The sequence below is a fragment of the Chionomys nivalis genome, chromosome 9 (assembly GCF_950005125.1).
Source record: "Chionomys nivalis chromosome 9, mChiNiv1.1, whole genome shotgun sequence".
In the NCBI taxonomy this organism is placed as follows: Eukaryota; Metazoa; Chordata; class Mammalia; order Rodentia; family Cricetidae; genus Chionomys; species Chionomys nivalis.
The window spans coordinates 67,529,714-67,553,803 of record NC_080094.1 but is presented as its reverse complement, the minus strand read 5'-3'; the positions used below and the strand labels follow the sequence as shown (position 1 = coordinate 67,553,803).

Here is a 24,090-nt window from a genome sequence, read left to right as displayed (position 1 = left end):
TCATACCCTCCAGTTCCACCCCTCCTGGAAGAACCTGCCCCTCAGTTCAAAGTAAGCCCACATAGCTTTGACTATTCCAAATTCTTCATCTACATTCTGCCCACATTTAACCATATGGAAATATTTACACAGATTTTTTTTTCTCTCTAAGTGATAATATGGTTATCTCTGTTATTTGTGGAGATACTTACACAGAATAACTTTTTTTCCCTAACTGGTATGTGGTCATTGTTTATAAAAGTAAGAAATGATAAAAAGGAGAAAACCACCCCTAATACATTTACCCTAAGAAAAATATTTGTCATGATCTGGGATTTCTCCAAGATTTTTTTAAAAATTTCCATTATGATCAAGTAGGCTTCATCCCAGAGATGCAGGGCTGGTTCAACATATGCAAATCTATCAATGTAATCCACCATATAAATAAACTGAAAGAAAAAAACCATATGATCATTTCATTAGATGCTGAAAAAGCATTCGACAAAATTCAACACCCCTTTATGATAAAGGTCTTGGAGAGATTAGGGATACATGGGTCATACCTAAATATAATAAAAGCTATTTACAGCAAGCCAACAGCTAGCATTAAATTAAACGGAGAGAAACTCAAAGCCATCCCACTAAAATCAGAAACACGACAAGGATGTCCACTCTCTCCATACCTCTTCAATATAGTGCTTTAATTTATATTGATATATTAAAAGCTGAAACTTTGGATTTCCACTGACCACCGACGAATACACATTTTCTCCTGAAGTCATGAAGACTCTCTCTTCATCCGGTTGATGACTATCCTGTGCCAGGGGTTGGAATCACCACGGGGAGTTGTCTGAAGCCACCAAGCTTCCGGTTTGCCTTCTCAACTTGGACTACACTGGGCTTTCCCATCAACTTATCAGCTATTCTTTTGAAGTTTGTTTTCAGGTGATGGACTATCTTCCTAGTGAATTCTTCCTCAGCTGCATCCCTGTTGGGCCGCAGAATATTACGTACTATGTAAAAGAAAGCATTGTTAACAACATAAATGTCTTACACATTCTAACACACTCTGAGCTGAACCAAACGCAGTGAAGTGTGATTCTATCCTCTAACGTATGTACATCCTCTATGATACCACCCTGTACTGCACTACTCTCTAGCTCACTATTTTCTATCATACCAGCCCCGGCTGCACTACCCTCTAGCTCACTATTCTCTATCGTACCAGCCCCGCCCCACTACCCTCTAGTTATCACACAATCCCCTATCTTACCAGCCTTTACTCTACTACAGGTTATCACCCCGTCCTGTATCATACAGACTCTCACCTATTGCCCCACCCATGATACCATCCTCTCTGGACTTCCCTGGGTCTACCCCCCTTGTGGCACTATCCCCTGTTGCTCTGTCGTACAGTACGATCTCTTCTATTTGGGGCAGAGACTTCATCAGTCTTCAGGTATCCATTGCAATCAATTCTCAAGGGCTTACTCTGTAACAAGACTAATTGCAGCTAGCCCTGCGCTCTCCTCCACTTCTTCTTGCTCTTTATAACCTGAATAAAGCAGACCCTGCTTGGTTCTTGTAGCAGGGCCACAGGTAAGGAAGGGGAGGGGAAAACACAGGCGTTCTCTGCCCAGTGCCCAAGCACTTGGCAGCCTTCCCACCTCTTTTCTCTGTCCTGTTCATTCTGTACCTTAGCACCAGTCAGGCATGTGACATACACTGCCCCCTGGCTTGGTCTCTTCTGGGAGGTAGCTTTTGTGTTTCCTGCATGTTAGGAGTGTTTACAGAGAAAGGCAACTTCCCCAAAGTTCAAGTATTCCACGGGTCCCTTCTTGTTTAGGCACTGATCCACTTTGGGAACTGCTAGCTTATTTTTCGACTCATTAGGTGATTCCTGGAGATGCTCTGAAGTCAGACCGCTTAGAAAGGACAGCCGGATTTAAGGAGTTCCGCGAACAGCACTTTTATGACTGGCTATGGGTTTTGTAGGAAAGCTGCCAAGGATTGTCTTTGCCTAGGATTTGCCAGTTTGCCAGAAGATGGTACAAGACAGGCACCCAAACCAAAAGGTATCCAATGGATGAGGGGATGTCCTGGGGGCTCGCAGAGTCACCCCCCCCAACTCCGAACATCCTACCTACTAAATATGTGCTACACAAAGAAAATGGCTGGAATTCACTTTCTGTGTCTCTGTATAGCCAAGCTTAGCGCTGGGCACGCACCAGGCATTCTGAACTCTTAGGTAAACAGTGAATGCTGCATTCCCAAAGAATGGGATGTCATTCAACCACAAAAGGAGTGGATTTGTGACACGTGGTAAGTTATAAAAACATTACGCTAAGAGAAATAAGCCAGACACAGATAGTTGTTGGATGATTTTACTTATGCAAGGTTTCCAGATTATCCCAGTTTACAGAGACAGAGCGTGTAAGAGTGATTACCAAGGGCTAGAGAAGTGACCCAATGGAGGTTATCACTTACTGACGTGTACGGAGCTTAAGGGTGGGCAGCGGTGACAGTCATGCATCATGGGGAAAATACTTCATAGAATCCAATTATCATTAAAGAGAAATTTTGTGTGGTGTATATTTTACTGCAATAATATATTGTCCATTTCCCTGCCTAAAGGATAGAATGCTGATTTGTTTTAGCTCTCTCTAGGAGATAAGCTACCTTTCTTGTGATGCCTTTGCTGCAGAATCCTCCCTGCTGGGGGAAATCCTAAATGCAGTTCTGTTTGTGGGCTGCTCGGTTCAGGCCCTTTTAGTGATGGTGCCAGTCTGAGCAGGGGCACCTTTACTTGTTTTTTTTATTGATATTTATTGAGCTTTACATTTTTCTCTGCTCCCCTCCCTTTCCCCCAAGGTCCCCATGCTCCCAATTTTTTCAGGAGATCTTGTCTTTTTCTTTCTACTTCCCATGTAGATTAGATCTATGTGAGTCTCTCTTAGTGTCCTCATTGTTGTCTAAGTTCTCTGGGATTGTGGTTTGTAGGCTGGCTTTCTTTGCTTTATCTTTAAAAACCACCTATGAGTGAGTACATGTGATAATTGTCTTTCTGTGTCTGGGTTACCTCACAAAATAATGTTTTCTAGCTCCATCAATTTGCCTGCAAAATTCAAGATGTCATTATTTTTTTCTGATGTGTAGTACTCCACTGTATAAATGTACCACATTTTCCTTATCCATTCTTTGGTTGAGAGGCATTTCAGTTTCCAGGCTCTGGCTATGACAAACAATGCTGCTATGAACATAGATGAGCATAATTGAGCATCCTTTGAATATATACCCAAAAGTGGTATTACTGGGTCCTGTGGAAGGTTGTTTCCTAATTTTCTGAGAAATCACCACACTGACATCCAAAGGGGTTGTACCAGCTTGCATTACCACCAGCAATGCAGAAGTATTCTTTTTACCCCACAACCTCTCCAGCATAAGTTGTCATCAGTGTTTTTGATCTTGGCTGTTCTTTTAGGTGTAAGATAGAATCTCGGAGTTGTTTTGATTTGCATTTCTCTGATGACTAAGGATGGTGAACATTTCCTTAAGTGTCTTTCAGCCATTTTAGATTCATCTGTTGAGAGTTCTCTGTTTAGGTCTGTACTCCATTTTTTATTGGATGATGGGGCACCTTTGTTTTTAACTGAAGGCACTTTTGATTTTTTTGGCTGCAAAATAGCACTCCTATAAGCACCAGGTCATGCCCAACTCCTATCCTGCCCACAAGAATACCAGCTGTCTTGCTGTGAGCTTTCTTGTGCCCTGCCAGAGGGCTCTCATAGTGTGGTGGGTGACATTGTCTTCTTCTCTGCCATATGGAGTGAGGATGAAAGACATGAAGGGGCTGAAAAGACTTTTTTCCCTGCTATGCTGCTGCTGGTGGTGGTGTGTGTCTGTGTGTGTGTATGTATATGCGTATGTGTGTGCACACTTATGTGTGGGTGGGTATACATGTCTGGTGTGGAGGCTGGAAGAGAAGATCAGGTGTCTCCCTCTGTCACTCTGACCAACAAGCCCCAGTGATCTTCCTATCCCTGTCCCCAGCCCGCTCAGCTTGGGGGTTACAGGAATGCACAGCCACACCTGGCTGTAATGTGAATGCGAGGGCAATGAGCTCAGGCCCACATGCTTGTGAGGCAAGCTCTCTCACCCTACCCACATCTCCCCAATTTGTTCTTCTTCAACAGAACTTGTTTATAAGATTAAAGGCCAAGATGCTTGGGAGGACTGTACAGACACTGGAACATTATTTTTAATAATTCATCGCTAACCATGTTTGACAATGGCTCATAATGACTTGTTTTCTTGATTCCTAAAGCAAGCACAGTTCACACTGCCTTGTTTCCAGGAGGAGAAGGGAACGATAGCAGAGGCATGCTTCTGACACATGCTCCTTGTTAGTTACAAGACAGGGGCACAGTTGGCATGTTGGCAAAGGCTGAAGTGTCTGATCCTTTGACTTAAGAAGCCCCACTTGTAGGTCGTGGGGCTCAGGGGACTTCTTGGTACGGCTTCATCCCTTTGCACACAGAGCACACAGACCACATTTGTCACCCAGGACTACCTTTTATCAAAACGGTGTCTTTTCATCCCAAGCTCCTTCTAACAAAAGAAGACACTACAAAGTCCCAGTGAAGAGCTGGGACAAGACAGCTGTTGAAAGAAAAGCCTGCAGTGCCCTTTGGAGGCAGCTGAGCCGCTGGTCTGGCAAGGCAGGCTGTCCAAGCAGCTGCACAGGGCACAAAGCTTGAAGTTGCATTTCCCTCTCTCTGCTGTCAATGGTGTGTGTGTGTGTGTGTGTGTGTGTGTGTGTGTGTGCACGTGGGCGCACGTGTGTGCATGCGTGTGTGTCTGTTTGTATCTGTGTCTGTGTGTCTTTGTCCTTGTTTCAAATCAGTCTGTGGGTCACAACAAGACATTTTTTAAATTACTTGGGCGAGTAGCTTGCAGGCTGCCCAAAGGAAAGGTTTGTGTAGGAGAGGGAAGGAGGGCTTCTCCAAATCCAGAGCTAAGGAGGGGAAAACAAGGCAGGAAAGGAGGGAGCAGGAGTGGAGAAGGGGACAGGTGTCTGCCTTTCATCTGGATATTCAGGATGACAGGTCTGGTGCCAGGAAACTGCTCTCTCTAACTGTCAGGGACGCTTTGCAAGCAGAGGAGGGCTCAGCCGTCAGGTGAGCTGGAGATCCAGAATTATCATGACAGCTTCATGGCATGTGGAGTGCTGGGCTGGTTTTCACCAGCGGTGCTTAAATTAGCTTCTCTTGGACCTAGTATAACGCGCAGTTGGAGCGGGATGGATGGTCGTGGGAGCACCGGGACTAAAGGAGAAGGCTGTGGTTCTGCAGGACCGCTGCATAGGAAATTGGTGTGTGTGCAAACTGGCACCTGGTTTCTGAATCTTATTGAATGGGGGTGCCAGGCAGCACTGACGCCATCAGTTAGTAGCTTTTCAGTTCCTCCAGTAGAACCTCTCTGAGTCCCCTATTATAAATATTTGAAGAACCCTAAATACCCAAACACACACACACTCTAAGCTTCCTCAGCTAAAGATCTTGCCACAATCTAATCACCTGTGCCGGCCACCTGAGCAGCCTTGACTAACCATTTGCCCTATGCACTTGCATTTAGGGGTTTGTCTGTACAAGACTGAGAGAAGGAATGTGAGCCTCTGAAAAATCTTCCACTCAAACACAGACCGAGGAAAAGCCTTTAATAAGTAATCAGCCGGATGAAATCAGGCTGTCTAGCCTTCTAGTAAGGCTTGCTGGTTCACCGGGGACCTTTAAAGCATCTGGAGCAGGGGGTTCTATGATTTGTCGAGTACTTGGCTGAAAATTCTGGAAGGAAGGAAGAGCCTGAGCATTTCTCTGTGTGGACACATATTTACACATGTGGATACACATATATACACATATAAACAGATATATTGCTAATATATAAATAGAAACTGCAAATTAGCGCTCCCAGCCAGCGTCCTGCCAAAGGTTTTACATACTGTTATCTTATCTACATTGGAAGATAACTATTTTTATTTCAAAGGTGAGGGAAGCTGAAAACTCCAAGAAGGCAGGGAAGTGATTGGCAGGTGTGGGACTTGAACATGGGTCTGCTTGACTCCATAATCCGTGCTCTTAACCTCTGCCTCTTTAACAAGAATGGCTGGCTTTTATAGCACCTCCGGGTTCTCACGGCTGTATCAAGGCCAGCCTGCCGGGTCCCTGTGCTGGATGTTACAGGAACCATTGACCTCCCCTTCACAGCTACTGAGGAAATGAGAGAGACACCCCAGGGCTTCTGAGCCTTGCTGAAGTACTCAGGAGACCCTACCCATCAGAAGCCGGCTTTGTGGAACAGCCAACCCAGTGCTTGTCTGTCCATCTACGTGGACACTGACTCACCAGGGCTGGGAATCAGAGCAGCACACCTGACCTCCAATTTTCCTGTTTGCAAATCCTGCCTGGCTAGGACAGGCTCCGTCCCCCTGAAGTTTGTGGGGGAGTAAACAACCATTCTTTGTCCCGGCCTCCCAGGATTTATGGCCAGCAGCTCCTTCAGCCTGCGCCCAATGCGCTGTGTACTGCAAACACAGATGACCTTTGCAGCGATTCCATCTCGGCCTGTTTCCGTCTAAATGGCCTGGGTTTGGTTTTTTTTTTTATTGACGTTGTTTCCAACCAGTTCTGCCTGTTAACTCTCGTAACTCCCCCGGCTCTAGGAAGTCCAGCCACAGAGGCCGACAGCCAAGCACTGATTGGCGTCTTGAAAGCGTCCCCAGTTACCGTCCATCGGAGCCTCGGTTCCCGGTCGGTAGTTTCAAGCAGATGGAATTGCTCCCCTTCTCCCCAGGAGGGGACGGGTCTCAGGCGCAGCTCGGCCTCCTAGCACTAAGGTGCTTTGTGAGCGCCTTTCTTACAAGTTGGTTCCCATGTGGTATTTGTTAGTCACAGCTAATTACCAAGTCCTTGGCCAAGGCACTAGACATTGTTCCTGGGATTCCTCCCCCCCTTTTCCCCCTGCCGCCCCCCCCCCTCGTCGCTGCAGAACAAAACCCATTGTGGGGCTCTGGAGGTTAGCTATGCACATATTTTCCAGAGGAACCCTGACGGGCTCGGTGCTGGGATCTCATGTTTCAAACTGAACTGGGTAGAGCATTATTCACCGACACTGGCAGAGCCCACCTCCGTTCCGAGCAGACGCATCTCCCACAATGCTCTGGGCCTCTCACAGGCAGTTTGGACAGTTCACTGAGAGTAAGTCACAGTTTTACTCAGAACCTGCACAGAATGGTAGACTGTGGTGAGCTTTATACCACAAGAAGTTCAAGTGCCAGGTGTTGCCAGCTGCCCCGGGTGGCACGGGCTACGAAGGAGGGGCAAGGCTGCTGGACTGAGCTGCCCTCGGGGCTGTCTTTCCCGCTCCCTGGGCAGAAAGCCTCCGGATTAGCCTGCTCTGTGTACTGGCTCCTACAGAAAATGTCCACATCCTAAAAGCGATCTTGAAACCCATGACTGAGTCCCCCACACACTGAGAGGTCCACATGAGCAAGAGATTTGAGCACAGAATAAGAATTAGCACCCAAGTCTCTCGACTTTCGGAGGCCCCATTTCTTTTCCCATGCCGGACTGGTTCTGGACAGTATCAGCAGACGGTTCTCTCCTTGGCTTCCTGCCACTGTCTTATGAGAAAGCCTCACGTTCAGGAGAGAGAGGAACCGTCAGACCCAAAATGACTGTATAACACTTGTTTTCCTTAAGAACCACCTCACAATTCCACACCATCTTCTGGAATGATTCAGACTGATAGACAGATGCAGCAACCTTTTATTTTTACATTATAAGTCTGAGACCCCACATTAAAATCTCACGAAAAGGTTTTTTGTCTCTGTTGTTCAATGGAAGGCCGTAACCTTTGGAGCTGGCCTATTTGGGGTCACACAGTAACTACAAATACTAGTTGTGGAGATGTGGGCGAACTATCATGAATGTCATGCTTCTATCTAAATATAGAATGATAATACATGGTTAAGGAGTGCTGTGAAGAATTCAAGCCAATAATCTAGATAAAGGCCCTGTATAAAATGTATCAGTGTCCTGGTGGTAAATATTCCTGTCACCGTAGCTTAACCACTCGCTGTCACACGCACATGGACTCGAGTTCGAATGAAAGCCAGACATGTTAAGTCTTTTTCATTAACTTGGACCCTTCTGCTTTTTGTCACAAGCTTAACATTAACCAAGTGCAGTTTGGATTACCTGTGGGCCACGAGTTCAGCCTTGTCTTTCCCTGGAAAACTGAGTACTGGGAATGGGATAGGTGTGACTATGGGCTTCTGAGAGAAGAACTTACAGTGAGACATTGGAAAGTCTGAAAAAATTAACTCCTGTTCCTTTGACTCTGAGACCCCCTAGGGTGTCCTGGGGACTCAAAGCCGGCTGCCTCCAGCAGAATCAGAGCCCTTTGCTGAGCCCACAACTTGGGTGTGCTTGGGACTTTTTCAGACCCTTCTCTATTTTCCATCCAAATAAAAACCAAAGCCCCAGAAGCTTGTTTTCAGAATTTAGGAAAGCAGATGTTTTTGCTTATTTTTCTTTCTTCTCTCTTCTGCCAAAATGCTAAGTTTTCCTTGGGTTCTGTAGTTGGTTTTCTGTTTTGTTTTGTTTTTACTTTTAAGACACATCTTGGACGAGGGTGGTTGGAAGGGAGAGAAGGGCAGGCGTTTCCAAGCAGGGGAACTCTTTTTTAAAAACCCGAATGAAACCATGGAAGAACCTGAGGATGGACAGGCCAGAGGACAAGAGCGAACAAGACTGGTGGTGGATTCCTTTCTGCAAGAGCCTCGGGCTTTCCTCCAGGCCTGGTGCCCAGGGCTGCCTGACTAAGCAGGAACAGGGCAATGACTATTGCTTTTCAAAGAAATCTGAAAGTCAACAGGTCAGGCTGTGTCAATGGAGCACATGCTGTATACCAAGTGAGGCCCAGCACTGCTCACAGGCCCCATAGTTCCCAGCTATCTAAAGCATGGTCGATACTGATTCCTTCCTGTTTCTCCTTTAACCAGTCAACAGGAGCTTGTATCAACACACAACACATTTGTCATATAGGTGTGTTTGTCGGAAGTCTGTCTCTAGTGCTACTGAACTAAAATTCAGTGTGACACTGTTGCATTTCTCTTGAGAGTCTCAGAAGGATTTGTGTGTGTGTGTGTGTGTGTGTGTGTGTGTGTGTGTGTGTGTGTGTGTGATATAGTCCTGGGGCTAGCCTGGAACTGGCTATGTAGACCAGACTGGCCTCTAACTAAGAAATCTGCCAGCCTCCACCTCCCAAGTTCTGAGATTAAAGGCATGCGCCGCCACACCCCACCAACAACTAACGCACTTTTCATGTTTACATTATCCAGCTTTCAAAACCATCCCATTTCAAGCCTCCGAGTCCTCTTGCTCCATCCTCAAAGGTGGCAACGTCATCAGATTCGGTCTTTTCTCGTTGCTCCCCTCATGTCACCTCCACCGCCCTTTGTTCTACTGTTAGAGGCCTTGGAGGGTCACCCTGGACCCACCTGCATAATCCAGGATGATGTCCCTATTTTAAGGTTAGCCGAATTCCTTCAGTGGCCCTTACCATTTAAGGAGATACAGTCACGGCGAAAGCAGGGAGCACTGTAGCTCGCAACAGATACACGGCTCATTTTTATGCAGGTTCCGTGGTTGTGAACCTGAACTTTCAGTTTTTAGAAATGGAACCTAACAAAAGCTAATGAAAAGAAAAGGATCTTGTTGGCCCTTATACTTGAAAGGAGGAGTGCTCTTGGTGTCAGACCCAGCTGAATGCCTGTGTCTAAGGACATCTCTTTCTTTTGCTTTTTCTTCTAACATTTCTTTTTTGTTGTTGTTGATTTTATTGAGCTCTACAATTTTCTCTCCCCTCCCCTTCAACCCTCTCCCAAGGTTCCCATGCTCCCAATTTACTCAGGAAATCTCATCTTTTTCTACTTCCCATGTAGATTAGATCCATGTATGTCTCTCTTAGGGTCCTCATTGCTGTCTAGGTTCTCTGGGATTGTGATTTGTAGGCTGATTTTCTTTACTTTATGTTTAAAAACCACTTATGAGTGAGTACATATGATAATTGTCTTTCTGGGTCTGGGTTACCTCACTCAAAATGATGTTTCCTAGCTCGATCCATTTGTCTGCAAATTTCAAGATGTTGGTTTTTTTTTCTGCTGTGTAGTACTCCATTGTGTAAAGGTACCACATTTTCCTTATCCATTCTTCAGTCGAGGGGCATTTAGGTTGTTTCCAGGTTCTGGCTATGACAAACAATGCTGCTATGAACATAGTTGAGCACATGTCCTTGTGGCACGGTTGAGCATCCTTTGGATATGTACCCAAAAGCGGTATTGCTGGGTCTTGAGGAAGGTTGTTTCCTAATTTTCTGAGAAATCGCCATACTGATATCCAAGGGAGCTGTACCAGCTTGCACTCCCACTAGCAATGCAGGAGTGTTCCCTTTTCCCTACAACCTCTCCAACATAAGTTGTCATCAGTGTTTTTGATCTTGGCCATTCTTACAGGTGTAAGATGGAATCTCAGAGTTGTTTTGATTAGCATTTTTCTGATAACTAAGGATGTTGAGCCTTTCCTTAAGGGTCTTTCAGATTCCTTTTAGATTCATCTGTTGAGAGTTCTCTGTTTAGGTCTGTACTCCATTTTCTTATTGGATTATTTGTTCTTTTAATGACCAATTTCTTGAGTTCTTTGTATATTTTGGAGATCAGCCCCCTGTCTGTTGTGGGGTTGGTGAAGATCTTTTCCCATTCTGTAGGCTGTCGTTTTGTCGTGTTGACCGAGGACAGCTCTTTCTTGTCTTGGGTTACTTTGGTGGTCTGTTGATTCCCAAGCAGAGACTGCCTAGAAGACAGCTGAGATATCTCCCAGAAAGTTCCAGGACTGCACAGTCCTTGAGACTTGAGATTCCAGAGAAGAAACATGACATTCTCTTTAGCAAAATCCCGAGGATGACACTCAGCTGCCCAGCTTGGGTGCCGTGTGTGCACTTGGAAGTGAATCACCATATAGGCAAATGCAAGTTGCTTCATCCAGGATCCAGAGTATAGGAGCCTTACCAGAAGCACATGTATTATTTCAGGGAGGGAGTAACTTACCAAAGACAATACAACATTGTCACCAGAAGAAGGAAAGAGCTGGACCTGCCATCTTATTATTGCTTGATTTCCAAACCATGAAATGGAGATAGCATTTGGCTTCAAGCCCCGGGCAAACTGAAAGAGCCCAAAAGTGGTTCATTTAAGGTGAGTTATTTACTTCAGGTAGCACATAGGAAGAAGATTTGGCACCGTGGTTAAATTCATTGGTTTTGGAACCAGATTGCCTTGATTTAGGGCCAAGTTTGGTTTCGTCATCTGTAAAATGGGGATGATAACACTATCCATCTCAGAAGTGTTAACCTGGTGAGGATGAAGTGTGTGAGAAAAAGTGCTTAGAATAGAACCCTGACAATATAAACATCGAACGAACAACAGCTGTCTTGAGGAGTAGTCCCATTTTATTATCGTATCGCAAGTCAGAAACTCCAGGAAGATGGTGGCCTTGGAAAGAGGGTAGGAAGTACATAGCTGCTTTATTGGTTTTCTCTTTTTAGAGCCAGTCTTTTCTTTCTTGAACTTTCCGCCTTCACCACAATGGGAGGTTGAGGTTGTCGCGTGAAATGTGGATGTTTACATGAGGAAAAAGGCCATCTTTCCACCCCTGATCTTGACTGTGTGTTCCCACCACCAAATGAATGTTTTGTCAATGTTTCTAAGTTTGGATTCTTGAGATAATCCTGTTCATTTGGCCATGGATTGTCTTCAAATGAGAGCACAGTCTACATTTGCTCAGCTGTGACCAGCAGTGGGCAGGCTGAGCTGGAAGAAAAAGTCGAACACGAGCTGAAAACTTACACATCTTGTCATTTGCAAGTGGCCCGAGCAAACTGGAATTTCCCTACGGAACAAAACAGTCATTTTCAGAGAATGTGTTCGGCTTAAATGTTTTGGATGGGTACAATCAGAAGCGCCTTGTAGAAGCACGTTAGGCCTGCAGGATTTATAGAGAGAAGGTCTTTGCTGTCTCACTAGCAAACGGGACATTTGTAAGCAAGGCACCATTGAGGCATCCCCGTTCCTTTGCCTCCATATCCTCCAGCTCAGAGATGTAATCCTGAAGTGGAAGCTCCAGGAAGATGCTCGTGGGTATTGTCGGGAGATGCTCAGAGGTGCTGTGGGAAGCAGATTGCAGAGGGACCAGGAATGTCCCCGGAATCTTCCCTGTGGTGGCAGGAAGAACTTTGGGTAAACCCCTTTTCCTCTTCAGAGCCCCCAGTCTCTTTTCAGCAGCCTCCATCCAGTCTGTTCAGGACATTTCAGTGGACAGAGATTTTTTTTTTTCCCCTCTAGTCAAGTGTCCTTTTCTCTGAGACTAAAAAGGATCCCTGCAGTAATGGGGAGAGTCAGGAAGTACTGGTGGGGTTTCTCATCTCTGCAGCCCTAAGGGAAGCTGGCAATGCTGTGGCCCAGGACTGGCTATCTTGGGAAGCAGTAAGGTTTGGGGGAGAAAAAGCATTGTCACAGTTTTGTCAGAAGCCTGTCGGGAAACTCTCCACTGTTGAGGCTCCCGTGCTCTTTTCAGTTAAACAATTTGTAGGCTCCATGCCTGCTTTCAAATGGCTTGGTTTTGAAGCAGTCAACAGAAAAGCAGCCTGCTGCCAGGGCCAGCCATCAAAAGCGAAAAGAGAGCATTGCAAGCCGTGGGTGGATGTGCGTGAGAAATGTGACATTGTGGAGTCCCGTGCAGCTGCCTGACCCGTGTGCGTTATCTCCCCAAAGGACCCCGTGGTTTAATGGATGGGGCTTTAACCTACCCAGAGGCCAGTCTCTGCTGGACAAATGGAACCTCATCCCCGAGGGCATCGACATACTCATGACACATGGACCTCCTCTAGGTAAGTGGAGCAAAGGTTGTCCTTTGTCATAAGATGCGCCCCCCTCCCCCAGTATAATGAATAATTCTTTGGAGAATTAATAATTTTCCTTTAGAAAAAAGAAACAGTGAATGCAAAAAAAGAGAGAGTCAGTGTCTCTAAAGAAACCTAGCGTGGTCAGTAAATTCAGCAGCTCTGCTAGGCTGACAGGAGTTCAGGACTTTGTTTTTTCTTTTAAAGTAGAGTCAGGGAAAAAAGAATCAAATGAGCAGAGAACACCACAGTCTTTTCCCCCTTTTTTTTTTTGTTTTTTGTTTTTTGTTTTGTTTTGTTTTGTTTTTCGAGACAGGGTTTCTATATAGCTTTGGAGCCTGTCCTGGAACTAGCTCTTGTAGATCAGGCTGGCCTCGAACTCACAGAGATTCGCCTCTACCTCTGCCTCCCGAGTGCTGGGATTAAAGGCATGTGCCACCACCACCCAGCCCAACACCAGTTTTTTAAGCTTGGTAATTTATTTTAAGAACTGTGTTCCCTTCCAGTGAAGGGGTAAGAGAGGACACAGAAGAAGACAGAGACCTATCAGTCATGGCCATCTGAATTTGAGTCCAAAGAAACACATTTTTCCTTTGACACAGAGCATTGGCCTGGGGTATCTTTAAAGATGAACATTTGAGCTGATTATATGAGGAAAAAAAGTTTTTTGTTTAAAAAAAAAAAGAAGTATTTTCAATAAGAACTTGCTGTGAAATTTACTTATGGACCTATTATTCTTCAGGCATATATATTGTGACGACATCCCGATTTATATTCTCTCTGGTGTCAAAGCTACCTCCCTAGTGATGCAGACTACGGTCAGGAGATGGTTATATGATTTAAGTAATTAGATCCTGATTATTCATGAGCTTGTCATTGGTTTAGCTTGCTATAGAACATTTCCAACCAGGGTCCACCACCCTGTGAATTATGCCAGGACACTTCCTGCCCAGCTAAAGCAGGCTCAGAAAATTCAGATATTTACTTTTAAATACAGATGCTGGTATTTATTGATTTATTTTTAAGGGGTAGACACCTTTTTCGTATTATTATAATGCACTGTATTAACAGTTTTCCTGGTCTAAGTGGCTTTCAGGATTTCTGTTGCTACCTTGTTGAGCATGGCCCTTCCCTCTTGTATCAGTCTGCAGAACCACACATTTTATTACTCATTCCTGAGGCATATTTAGCCTTTGTAAATACCCCTGTTAAGAGCCACTCAGTGCTGTTTTCCTTCCCTTATGATGGGGGGGGGGCGCTCCATGTTTTCTGAACAATTGAAAAGGAAAGTGGAGGCTGAGCCCTGGAGCCCGCGGGGGAAGTGAGGAAGAGGCTAGTTCTGTTGCAGCTGATGTAGTGCGCATGGGTTCACCATGCGCATGCTCGCTGGTGCACTTCACCGCATCCAGCATTCTCCAGGACTGTGTTTGCCAATGATCCTAATCAAATCGTCACCGATTTATTTCCTTATTTAGACTTATGTAATCATTAAATTGCTAACGACATATTTTGACTAGCATGCCTTACTTAGCAAGAGCACCTCGCAGGGACAGCATTGCAGCGAGCCTGGCCCCTCTACCTGAGCAGCCTGGGTGGGCACAGGTCATTGAGTTGGTCTTGGATAGCTGCAGTCCGGTTGGGTGCGGTTCGTGGTGAGGGTCTTGGCTAGCAGACAGCACAGAAGCAGTCCATCACTGGAGCATTCCTTACCCTATGACTTCACACAGAACAGCCAGTTGACAACGAAGTCATTCCTTTTGGCACGAAGCAAGTGGTAGTAACAGCTAAGGCTCAACAGTAGATTCTACAGAATCCCAACATCCTGGTTACTCTTCCAGCAGAGGCTACCATCCCTCTTTTTGTAGTATAAATGAGGTAAACCAGGCTGTACTTATATCAGAGGGAGGTTCACACCTAGTAGCTTTGTAAGAAGAGAGGCAAAGCTTTCACAATGTAAAGCTTTAAGACTCGGCTTCTTTGAAGACTGCTGTATTTGAGGGGGAGGCTGAAGAGTTTGAATTCCCAGTGTGAAGGAAGCTGTAGGTGCTGTTTACTGTCTGCTCTTATAGTCTCAGCAAGATGATATCTGAGGTGCTCGTATACACAGTGAAGTATTTTTCCTTCTTCAAGAGAGCACATCCATGAGGTAATAATGATAATCACCGTGGATTCAGAATTCCCCACTTTTCTTAATAGTTTTAAATACCCTGCCCTGATTTTTGATAGGCACTCTTTCGTCTGGTAGTCTTCCTACTTTGTCCAGTCACGCCCCACATTCCAGTTAGCCTGTCTTTACGGAGACTAAATATTCATGCGTACTGCCTAGGCAAACGGAACAGAAACTGTCCCTTCCTGCCCAGCCATTTCTACAGTAGAAAGCACCTAATGGATCTGTCGAATGGATTCGCACAGATTATGATTTAGCCTTTCATCCCACCTGCCTTCTTTGGACCCATCCTGCTGAGGTGTATGGATTTCATTTTAGACTATAATTATCTGGATAGCTGACTTTTGCTATAATTGATGTCAGGTTTTTTTTTAATAGATTTTCTGCATTAAGCAGAGGACTAAGTGGCTTTTACTTTAAAACTAGTCAATTAGCCCAAGCTTGCTGCACGCCACCATGAGGTCATGTTGTCTGTGGCCAGAGGGGAGTGGAGGAGCAACTGGTAGTCCGAAGCTATCTGTCAGGAAGCCCCAGGGGTTAAGAGGGACATCTCTAAGCGGACCAGGCATCCTGTGGCCAGTTCCCAGGCAGCTCTTTCACATCCCCTCTCCGTGAACCATCATGGGAGTGGACTGGTATTGGTAAATCTACATATAAGAAAGAATTTTGAAAAAAGAAAGCAACAGAGAAAATGGAGGAGGAAAGAGCCATTACGGGGCTGCCGGGAAAGGTGTCATTGATCTCACGAAGATCTGAAACCTGTGGCTGAATAAATCAGACTTCTTGCAGGAAAAGAATGTTAATTAACTGGAGGGGAGGAATGGAAACCAAAGAAAAAAATTAATCAAGAATCCAAAGAAGACAAAGTGACGAGTGAAAGTTCCTTAAGCGCGTTGTGGGCTTTAATGGAGAAGCTAAGATTACGGATAACATAATAAAGCCTCTGTGAGTTATGGCTTCCTGAAAGTCGGAACGAAACCTTACCTGAGAAAGGAGAATTAAGAGTATTGATTGCATTCTGTCCTTAGGTTTCCGGGACTGGGTTCCAAAGGAGCTCCAAAGGGTGGGCTGCGTGGAGCTCTTAAACACGGTCCAGAGGCGGGTTCGGCCGAAGCTCCATGTGTTCGGAGGAATTCATGAAGGTAAGAACACAGGGGTATCCATGACCTCACACTCCCCAGCAGGCAGCATCAGCTAGATGGAATGGTGGAAACGGTGGTTCTCAAACTTTATCGCAAAGGAACCCGTTAGGAGATGAAACCTCATGAGAAAACCCACGTGTATAAAGCTGATAAGTAGTTTGCATTGCTGTCTTTTAAATAGAATGGCGAGGGAGAACCTTGTGTGGCTTACTTTACCACAAAACCCACAATCTCCCAGGCAGCACTGGGACCTAGGGGCTCTACCGAGAAATAAAGATGGCTGCAGACCAATAAAGCCAACTTCCCTGTTTAAGGGAATTGGACGAGATGTTCTCAAGGTTGGGTACAACCTAAAGCATCTGTAGTCCCTGCGGGGTCTTATATGACAGCCCAGAAAGAACCAGGAACACAAGACATTCTCTGCAGAATTACTGTGGACGTGCAAGGAACGGTTGTGGAAGGAGCCACTCTGCAGATCAGCATTTCCCTACTAAGCTTAGAGTTGTAGAAATGATTAGCACTGTTGGCTGCAGCTGAGGCGACCTGGAACAATGAAATCTCTAAATGAGAAAATATCCATTCTTTGCTTTCTGCCTTCAAGGTAAGCTGAGTCAAGGTCCCAGAACACAAAAGCCTCAAGAAACCTTCGCAGCTCTGAATTTTGTCTGCTCTGCCTTTTTCAATCCAGATGTCACTGGGCTTTTGTAGAGAAGCAGAGTATTCTGTCAGCCAATTTCAGGGTCTGGGAACCCACAAGACTGGCCCGGGCATGCGCATTTGTGTGCAGCAAAAACATTCATGTGGGCAGCTGCCGTGTTTCCTAGCCCTTGTTCGCTCTGGCTCTCTGAAGTTATTTATGAATGTCAGAGTCAAGTTGAAGTGTGTGAGGCTGTGTGTTTGGTGAAACGGAATGTAGCTTACCCCCACAGAGTCCACAGGCATGATGGCTTCCTAGTTACGTGGGTAATAAAGACCATATTGATAAAGCATCCTCCTAAGGCTAGAGAAAATTCAGCTTGCTCCAAGCACAGGCACCAGATGAGTGTCTGGGAAGTAGAGTGGCAGCCAGTTCCTGGGCAGGAGGCAGGGTGTTGGGGGCGGGGAGGCCGTGAACTTCAGTCTCTTGTGCTCCCTAAGGGAAGGGGAGAATCACCTAGAGATGGGGCTGCCTCTCTAAACTGCATTTCCAGGGGACGGGGTTGGCTGTTATCTTGAAAACTAGTTTGAATTCCTGTGGGATTCCTCTGAGTTTGCATTTCACCCTTAAAAAAAAAGAAGTTTAAGTCATTAATTTACCTTAAACCCGCCAGACAATTGGAGAATTCCACTGAAGCCCTACAATAATAAAGTTGCTTTAAAGGGAAGCGATCATATTCAAATAAACTTGCCTTGCTTTTATTCACTTAAGACAGCTAAAGAGGGCAGCGCAAGGGCAAATACCAGCCTCTTGATGGAGAGAGATAACAAGACTTTATGACCCCGGAACCAAACAGTGCACATTTTAAATGCAGCTTTGCTTTTCTTAAGAGATTTTTTTTCCAATGACCCTCATTAAGCTCTCAACGAGCTTACTTGGAAAATTTTTAGCAAATGGAGTAGGGGGGAGGGTAGAGGGACAAGAACCTTCTCAGTAATTTCTGTATATCCTGGTCATTTTATTTCTTCACGGCTGTGTTTTCCTGTGCCACGGAGACCAGTGTGAACCGAGAATTACCGTCTCATCGCAGACGCGTTCAGGTGTCCAGGGAAATGTGCAAACTCCCAAGACACCTAAAAATGTCAGCATGTTAAAAACCACAGATGGGGTCTACATGCCAGGGTGCCATGGCATTTTCTCAGCTGGGTACATTTAGGAAATGGGATCCTGTGGCGATGTTCCTCCCTGCCGCAGTGGAAGAAGCAATGCTTTTGAGTGAAATGGAACCTAGCGTTCAGACCATATAACTCAAGGCAGAATCAATCACTATGGAGACAGATGACTCTAGCAATGAGGAAGGAGAACATCCACAGCTAAGCTCCTGCCTTCCTCCCCTGCCACAAAGCCCACGTGGAGCCTGGTTCTGCTTTTAGACTGTTTCCTTCCCTTCAGTTCAATAGTTAATGCAGGTTTTTGAAAGAGAAATGATCCTTTGAAGGTAGAGCAGTACTTTTCTTTATCCTCGGTCAAACAGGTGTCACGTCCTTCCCCTAAGCAGTTCAGTATTTGAGCAAAGGAGGCACGGGGAAGAATAACTCTTTGTTATTTGAAACCTCCCCTTTTGGAGAAACCAGAGCAAAACTGGACAGAAATTCCTGAAATTTGTATCTATGGGACAGGCTCACTGAATTTCATCTCCCCTCCCTCTGATAACGATTTTGTTATGCTACCTACCCGGTGGCCCTGTGTTCAGCCATTGTCATTTGTTTATATTACGGTAATCGTGGCACTGTCTTCCTACAGGGTACGGTATCATGACCGACGGTTACACCACGTACATCAATGCCTCCACCTGTACAGTCAGCTTTCAACCGACCAACCCTCCAATTATATTTGACCTTCCGAACCCGCAGGGCTCCTAAAGCTCTCCGCACCGATTGGAATGTGAGGGATGGTCTACAAACTGCCATTTTTCTAATTATAAACTTACATTCTCTGACTTGTTTATTTTCAAATCCTGTGAGTTCTTTTTGTAAATTGTTGGAACAGGAAAAAAAAAAAAAACGACGCTAGAGTTGTGCCGCCTCTTTTTGTGTTTTAAGTGGGGTACCCATTTAAAATCAAAAGAGCATTGTGGATCTATAAGATGACTTCTGTTTGCTCAAAGGCCACGCCGTTGTAAATTGTTAGTGTTTGCCAAAGGACAGCCAAGCCTTCTTTAAAAAAAAAAAATGATTTTAAAAAGTCTTATTTGAATATGCTTTAAGCTGAAAGAAGAAGATTTTTACTAAGAAGAGAAACACATAGACAGTGTTTTGAAAACCACCCAGGTTTGCACAGCTCTGTGATTATCGTTTGATGTGTTCTGTTGTTGTTTTCTTGGTGTTAGTTCACTTTTATTTTACAAATGTGGCCCCAATTTAGAGCAATCTCAGCAGAGGTAGGTCTGGAAAAACCTTAGCTTCACACTGGCTGTCAAAAAAGACTGTGTCCAAGCTGGGGAAGAAGAGCCCTCCTTCAGAGGCTTAGCCAGAGAGGCCCATATCCGGGTTATGCAAACTCGCGCTGTTTGTTTCTTTTAAGTTATTTGAGCTTTAAAAATACGGAAACAAGAATCTGTCAAGAGCAGATATTCATGCAAGGAAAAAAAAACTGTGCAGACTCCTTTTCAATGTGGATTTATATATATATAAATATTTTTTGTGCATTATGACTAAGGTAGGAGTTTAATGTTGCCAAGGACAGTCCAACTGCAAAGCGTTGCTGTGCACCAGCATATCGGAAGTCCGAAGGAACTGACCCCTTCCTCCTCTGAACTCAAGGTCTGAAAGAGCTTGCGTTCAGCCTAGGTACAGTAACAAGTGTGTATAGACTTCAATGGATGCATTGGAAGCGAACTAAAGTAAGGCTTCGTCGTGTTTTCTATTTAAATGCCCTGCATTGTCTTCTCACTTCCTCCCCCCTCCCATTTTGCACTGTGTGTTGATGCAATCTTCGCTAGCACAAAATATTGTTGCTAATAATCCTTTCTGTTCTCCCATTGTCGAGGCCATCGAGCTCTATTCTATGTTACCTTAAAATTTAGGAAAGCAGCTGTTTTCTTTAAATTTATTGTGATATTCTATATCTAGCGGCCTTTATATGTAAATAAAAATTGCAAGATTTTTAAATCCGTGCTGCGTGGTTGGGCTACCAGGGGAAGGATGGTAGATTTGTCCCCGGGCACAGGAGGATTTATTTACGTGCAATATAAGTAATCCCCTCTGAACCATTAGAATATTGGGTTTGGATTTTTTTTTTTTCTAATAAATGTTTGTGGCCTGCCAATCAATCACAGGCCAACAGGTACATCAATAAGGCACTGACAGTACTGGCTCCTTTCAGGACACTGTCATCTGTCTTGCCTCAGGTTTGAGGGGTGTAGCTTCTCTCTTTGCCCATTGTCGTGTCTGGGGAACAGAGCCTGCCAAGGCTGTGCCTGCTGTTTGGGGTGTGTCAGTGGTGTTGAGTAGGGGAAGCCACAGAAGACAGGGAACCACTCACTGAACATTCATCCTCATGAGTAGTCACCACCCTGCAAGCCACCACCACCACCACGTCCACCTCTCATGCACTGTTTTGTTGTTGTTAATGGTCCCCCGACATGTTCTTTCCATGAGAAGAGAGGGCCAGTGGGTGGGACGTGGAAATTGTGTATACCTCTTTTATTTTGCCTAGAGAACCGTTGAAGCAAAGCAATAGGATCTTGTTTATTATTGTTGTTTGTGGGGGTTTTGTTTTGTTGTGATTGTTTCAGTTTTCTGAAGCAGTGTCTCATGTAGCCCCGGCTAGCTTAGAAATCTCCGTGTAACAGAGAATGACCTTGAATACTTGATCCTCCTGTCTCGCACACAACCACAACCAGAACAGCAATAAGATCTTCAGTGTGCGGTGCATCGGTGCATTGCTCTCCAGCCAGTGCTCACTTAATTACATCTCCATTCTGTCTGTCCATTGTGGTTCCTTTGATGCAGTTCCTGAGAAGAAGTCTTGGGTTCAGTACCAGCTGGGACACTGTCCCTAGAATGACAGCACCAATTCTCATTATCATCTCAGTCCATTTTAGTTATATCAGTTAGGCTTGTCAGTTCTGGCCTGAGACTGTACAACAGGGGAGCATGGGCTTCCCAAGAAGACTCTGGTAATTGCAAGGGATGAAATGCCGCACCGAGAGATGGTTGCAATCCTCCCTCAATCTGCTGACTTGATTTGAAGAGTGCTGCCTTCCTGCTCCTTCCTAGGGATGGACCGAGAAACAGCATACTGAGCAGATATCCCACCCGACAGCTAACCTGGACGTGGGCTCAGACATCTCTAAAAAGCAAAGGAATATCTCCTCCAGGAGTAGGTGGATGATCGCAAGGACACGTATGCACACACGGTCCTTGAGAGCACATTTGGATACCAACTAATTAAGCAAAACACTTGTTAAAATTGTCTCCCACCGGACATTAACAGGGAATGACACGTTCGGCCATATCTAGAGCACCAGACTGACTATCCACAGAGATTCTGCCACCAGCCCACACTTTGCATGCATGAATTGCTTCCGGGGCTTCCATAAGGACTGTCCCACTCTCTCTGCTTAGCCTTTCTAGCAACGAATCATTCAAAACTGGTGGTTACCAACGTAGCACTTTCTATTCCATTCCCAGGCAGTCTGCTGGATAGGCTTCATATTTTATCTTCTTCCTTGAATCCTAAGTATTCACAAGCCACAGTTTCTAGGAAAGTAACACCACTGCCAACTGAACACCTTCTCTTAGGACAATGGAAGTGTCTAAGACAGGTCTGTGTGAGTTCATAGTGGTGCCCATTCTGTTACTCTGCCTCTGGACCAGAAAAATGAATTCCTAAGAGCTAACAGAATATTGGAGGGTCTGGGACATTACCTGCTCTCTAGGTAAGAGCCTGCTGAAGCACCTCGCAACACGGTTTGACGGCAACATCAAGATGGACCATTTCCTCTGTGCTTGAGGCCCAGGACACCGCAATGGTCACAAGAGCTTCCAAGCCAGTCCAAATCCTCTTGGACTAACAACAACATCTTCAGGAAGAAGCCATGTAATGTGAACTCCAATGTGGAGCTCTCTGGTGTCTGGTAAACAGTGTGTGTAAGTTGAGTTTGGTCACCCTGCCCCGTCTCTAGGATCTTCAGGCGGGATTCTGTCTGGTGACCCTTTACCACAGAGAGGTCCCATGGCCTTGTGTCTGAGGAGCTGTGTTTGTGTTTATGCTTTGTGAACCATAACCAGCTCCCTTTGTAAAAAAGAAATACGGTCTTTTCTGAGAAGCAGACCAGAGAGCCCGACATTCTACCATGAATGTCACAACTTACAAAATCTTTTCTAATCTGATGAGAGAGGGGTTTCGAGTAACAAGCAGCTAACATGACTCACAGGGGTCTGCTGTCTCCTGGGGCGTCTCTTTCCCCTTCACTCTCTCACCCCTCCCTTCAGGCTCTGTTCTGAATGATTTGCCCCTGTGTCACAAAATTGTTTTGTCTCACAAGGATGATAGGAGGCTGCTGAAGTCCCTTTCAGGGACAGGTCAGTATTACCCTGACAGCCAGACAGCACTGCCGCTGCCTTCATCTCCAGCTCGTAAGTAACTGAGATTGTGACCCAGGTCGGTGGGGAATATTTGGGGTTTGTCAATTGCAGATAAAGCACTTGTGTCCAAGAATGAAGCCACCCTCCCCCATGTCTCCTGAAAATGTATGACTCTGGTGATCCCGGGGTGTCCCTCTATTTGTTTGCTTCCCTCTGTGTTTTCCTATTCCCATTTATTGCTAAACCACAGGGAACTCAGGTATCCTTTGTCTTACATAGGACTGAGGCATTTTGAACATAGCAGTGTCTGGGTAGAGAGGCTCCTGCTTTAGAAGTCTCTGCGTGTGCTTTCATAGAAAGCTTCAGACTTATTGCTAGAAATCAGCCCCAAGACAGAATGCTTTTCCCCCTACTTTGTAACCATCAGCAGAATTGTTGAATGTGTTTAAGCTATAGAGCTTGGCTCTTCTGGAAATTCCCAGTCATTTCCCTCCTTCCTTTTCACACATCTGCCTTACTTCTCCAGAAGAAGAAAACATACCATTACCCAAGCCCCATGAGAAACCCCACTACTTGGTACCTATATCCAATTCACCTCTACAGATCGTATGAGGTTTGCCACTGGCCATCACCATGCTCACAAAGCTCATCAAAGATAGAACCTCCATTGATATTGGACTCTTAATGGTGAACTTGAACGATTTCCAACTGACATTTGAGAATAATCAGGATGGTGAGGTCAGATTGGGCCAGATAGAGTACAATTTTGTAGCAGAGGATCATTTAACAGTGAGGGACAAACTGGGTGATTCTAAAGAAACCTCGGAGAGGGCCCTTTGAATGTTCCCCAGAGAGTGAACTTTCCCTCTGTCCACCCAGTCTGCTTGTGACATCTCTGAAAACCTCCTGCTCTGGAGAGAGATGAAGACATGGTTTCTGTCCCGTCTACATCAGGACACAGTTATGTCATATGCTGTGACGTCACATGCATATGTGTACAAGCTACAGAACCTATTGGGTTCTGGTAAGATGGTCACCCTGGAACACACTGATGGAATACTTCTCTCCCCCAACCCCAGATTCCTCCCTATAGAATGAGTATAACCCATCTTTCACCGTACACTTCTCAGACATGAGGTCATACCTTCAGGGACCCGTGAGGAATATTTAATTATTCAGCTCATCATCATTTTTAAAAACAAAATTGTTTTTAAAGGGAGATTTTAAAAATCCCACCATTTTTCTTACTTTCTGTTACAGCCCTTCAGAGGAGAAAGCTAAGCCTTGAGACTACATGGCATGTTAGAGTGTAAAAACCCACCCTATTGGGGAAAAAAAAAAAATACAAATTGAGCTTTTTAAATTCCTGCCTGTTTTTTGTTTTTGAACTACCTGACAGAAACATTGTGGTGGGTTCTCCCTGACTCCTGTTTCATTCCTTCTGGGATAAGGAATGCCTTACAAGAGAAAACTCCTGAGGTAAAGGCACTTCCCTCTTCAAGAGCATCTGTGTCTGGGTGATGGGAGAATGGAATGCATTTCCATTAGGAGGCATGG

General features: G+C 45.2%; 1 protein-coding gene across 3 annotated transcripts in view; it reads left to right on the top strand.

The window, feature by feature from the left end:
• The window catches only part of Mpped2 (metallophosphoesterase domain containing 2), a 180,714-nt gene extending 160,610 nt beyond the window's left edge, over positions 1–20,104 (top strand). For all 3 annotated transcript variants that reach the window (XM_057780885.1, XM_057780886.1, XM_057780887.1), the window contains 3 exons: positions 12,869–12,984; positions 16,192–16,305; positions 18,746–20,104. In XM_057780885.1, the coding sequence (XP_057636868.1) occupies positions 12,869–12,984; positions 16,192–16,305; positions 18,746–18,864 (349 nt within the window). In that variant the 3' untranslated portion in view covers positions 18,865–20,104. The remainder of the gene's footprint in view (positions 1–12,868; positions 12,985–16,191; positions 16,306–18,745) is intronic.
• Positions 20,105–24,090: the final 3,986 nt, after the last annotated feature.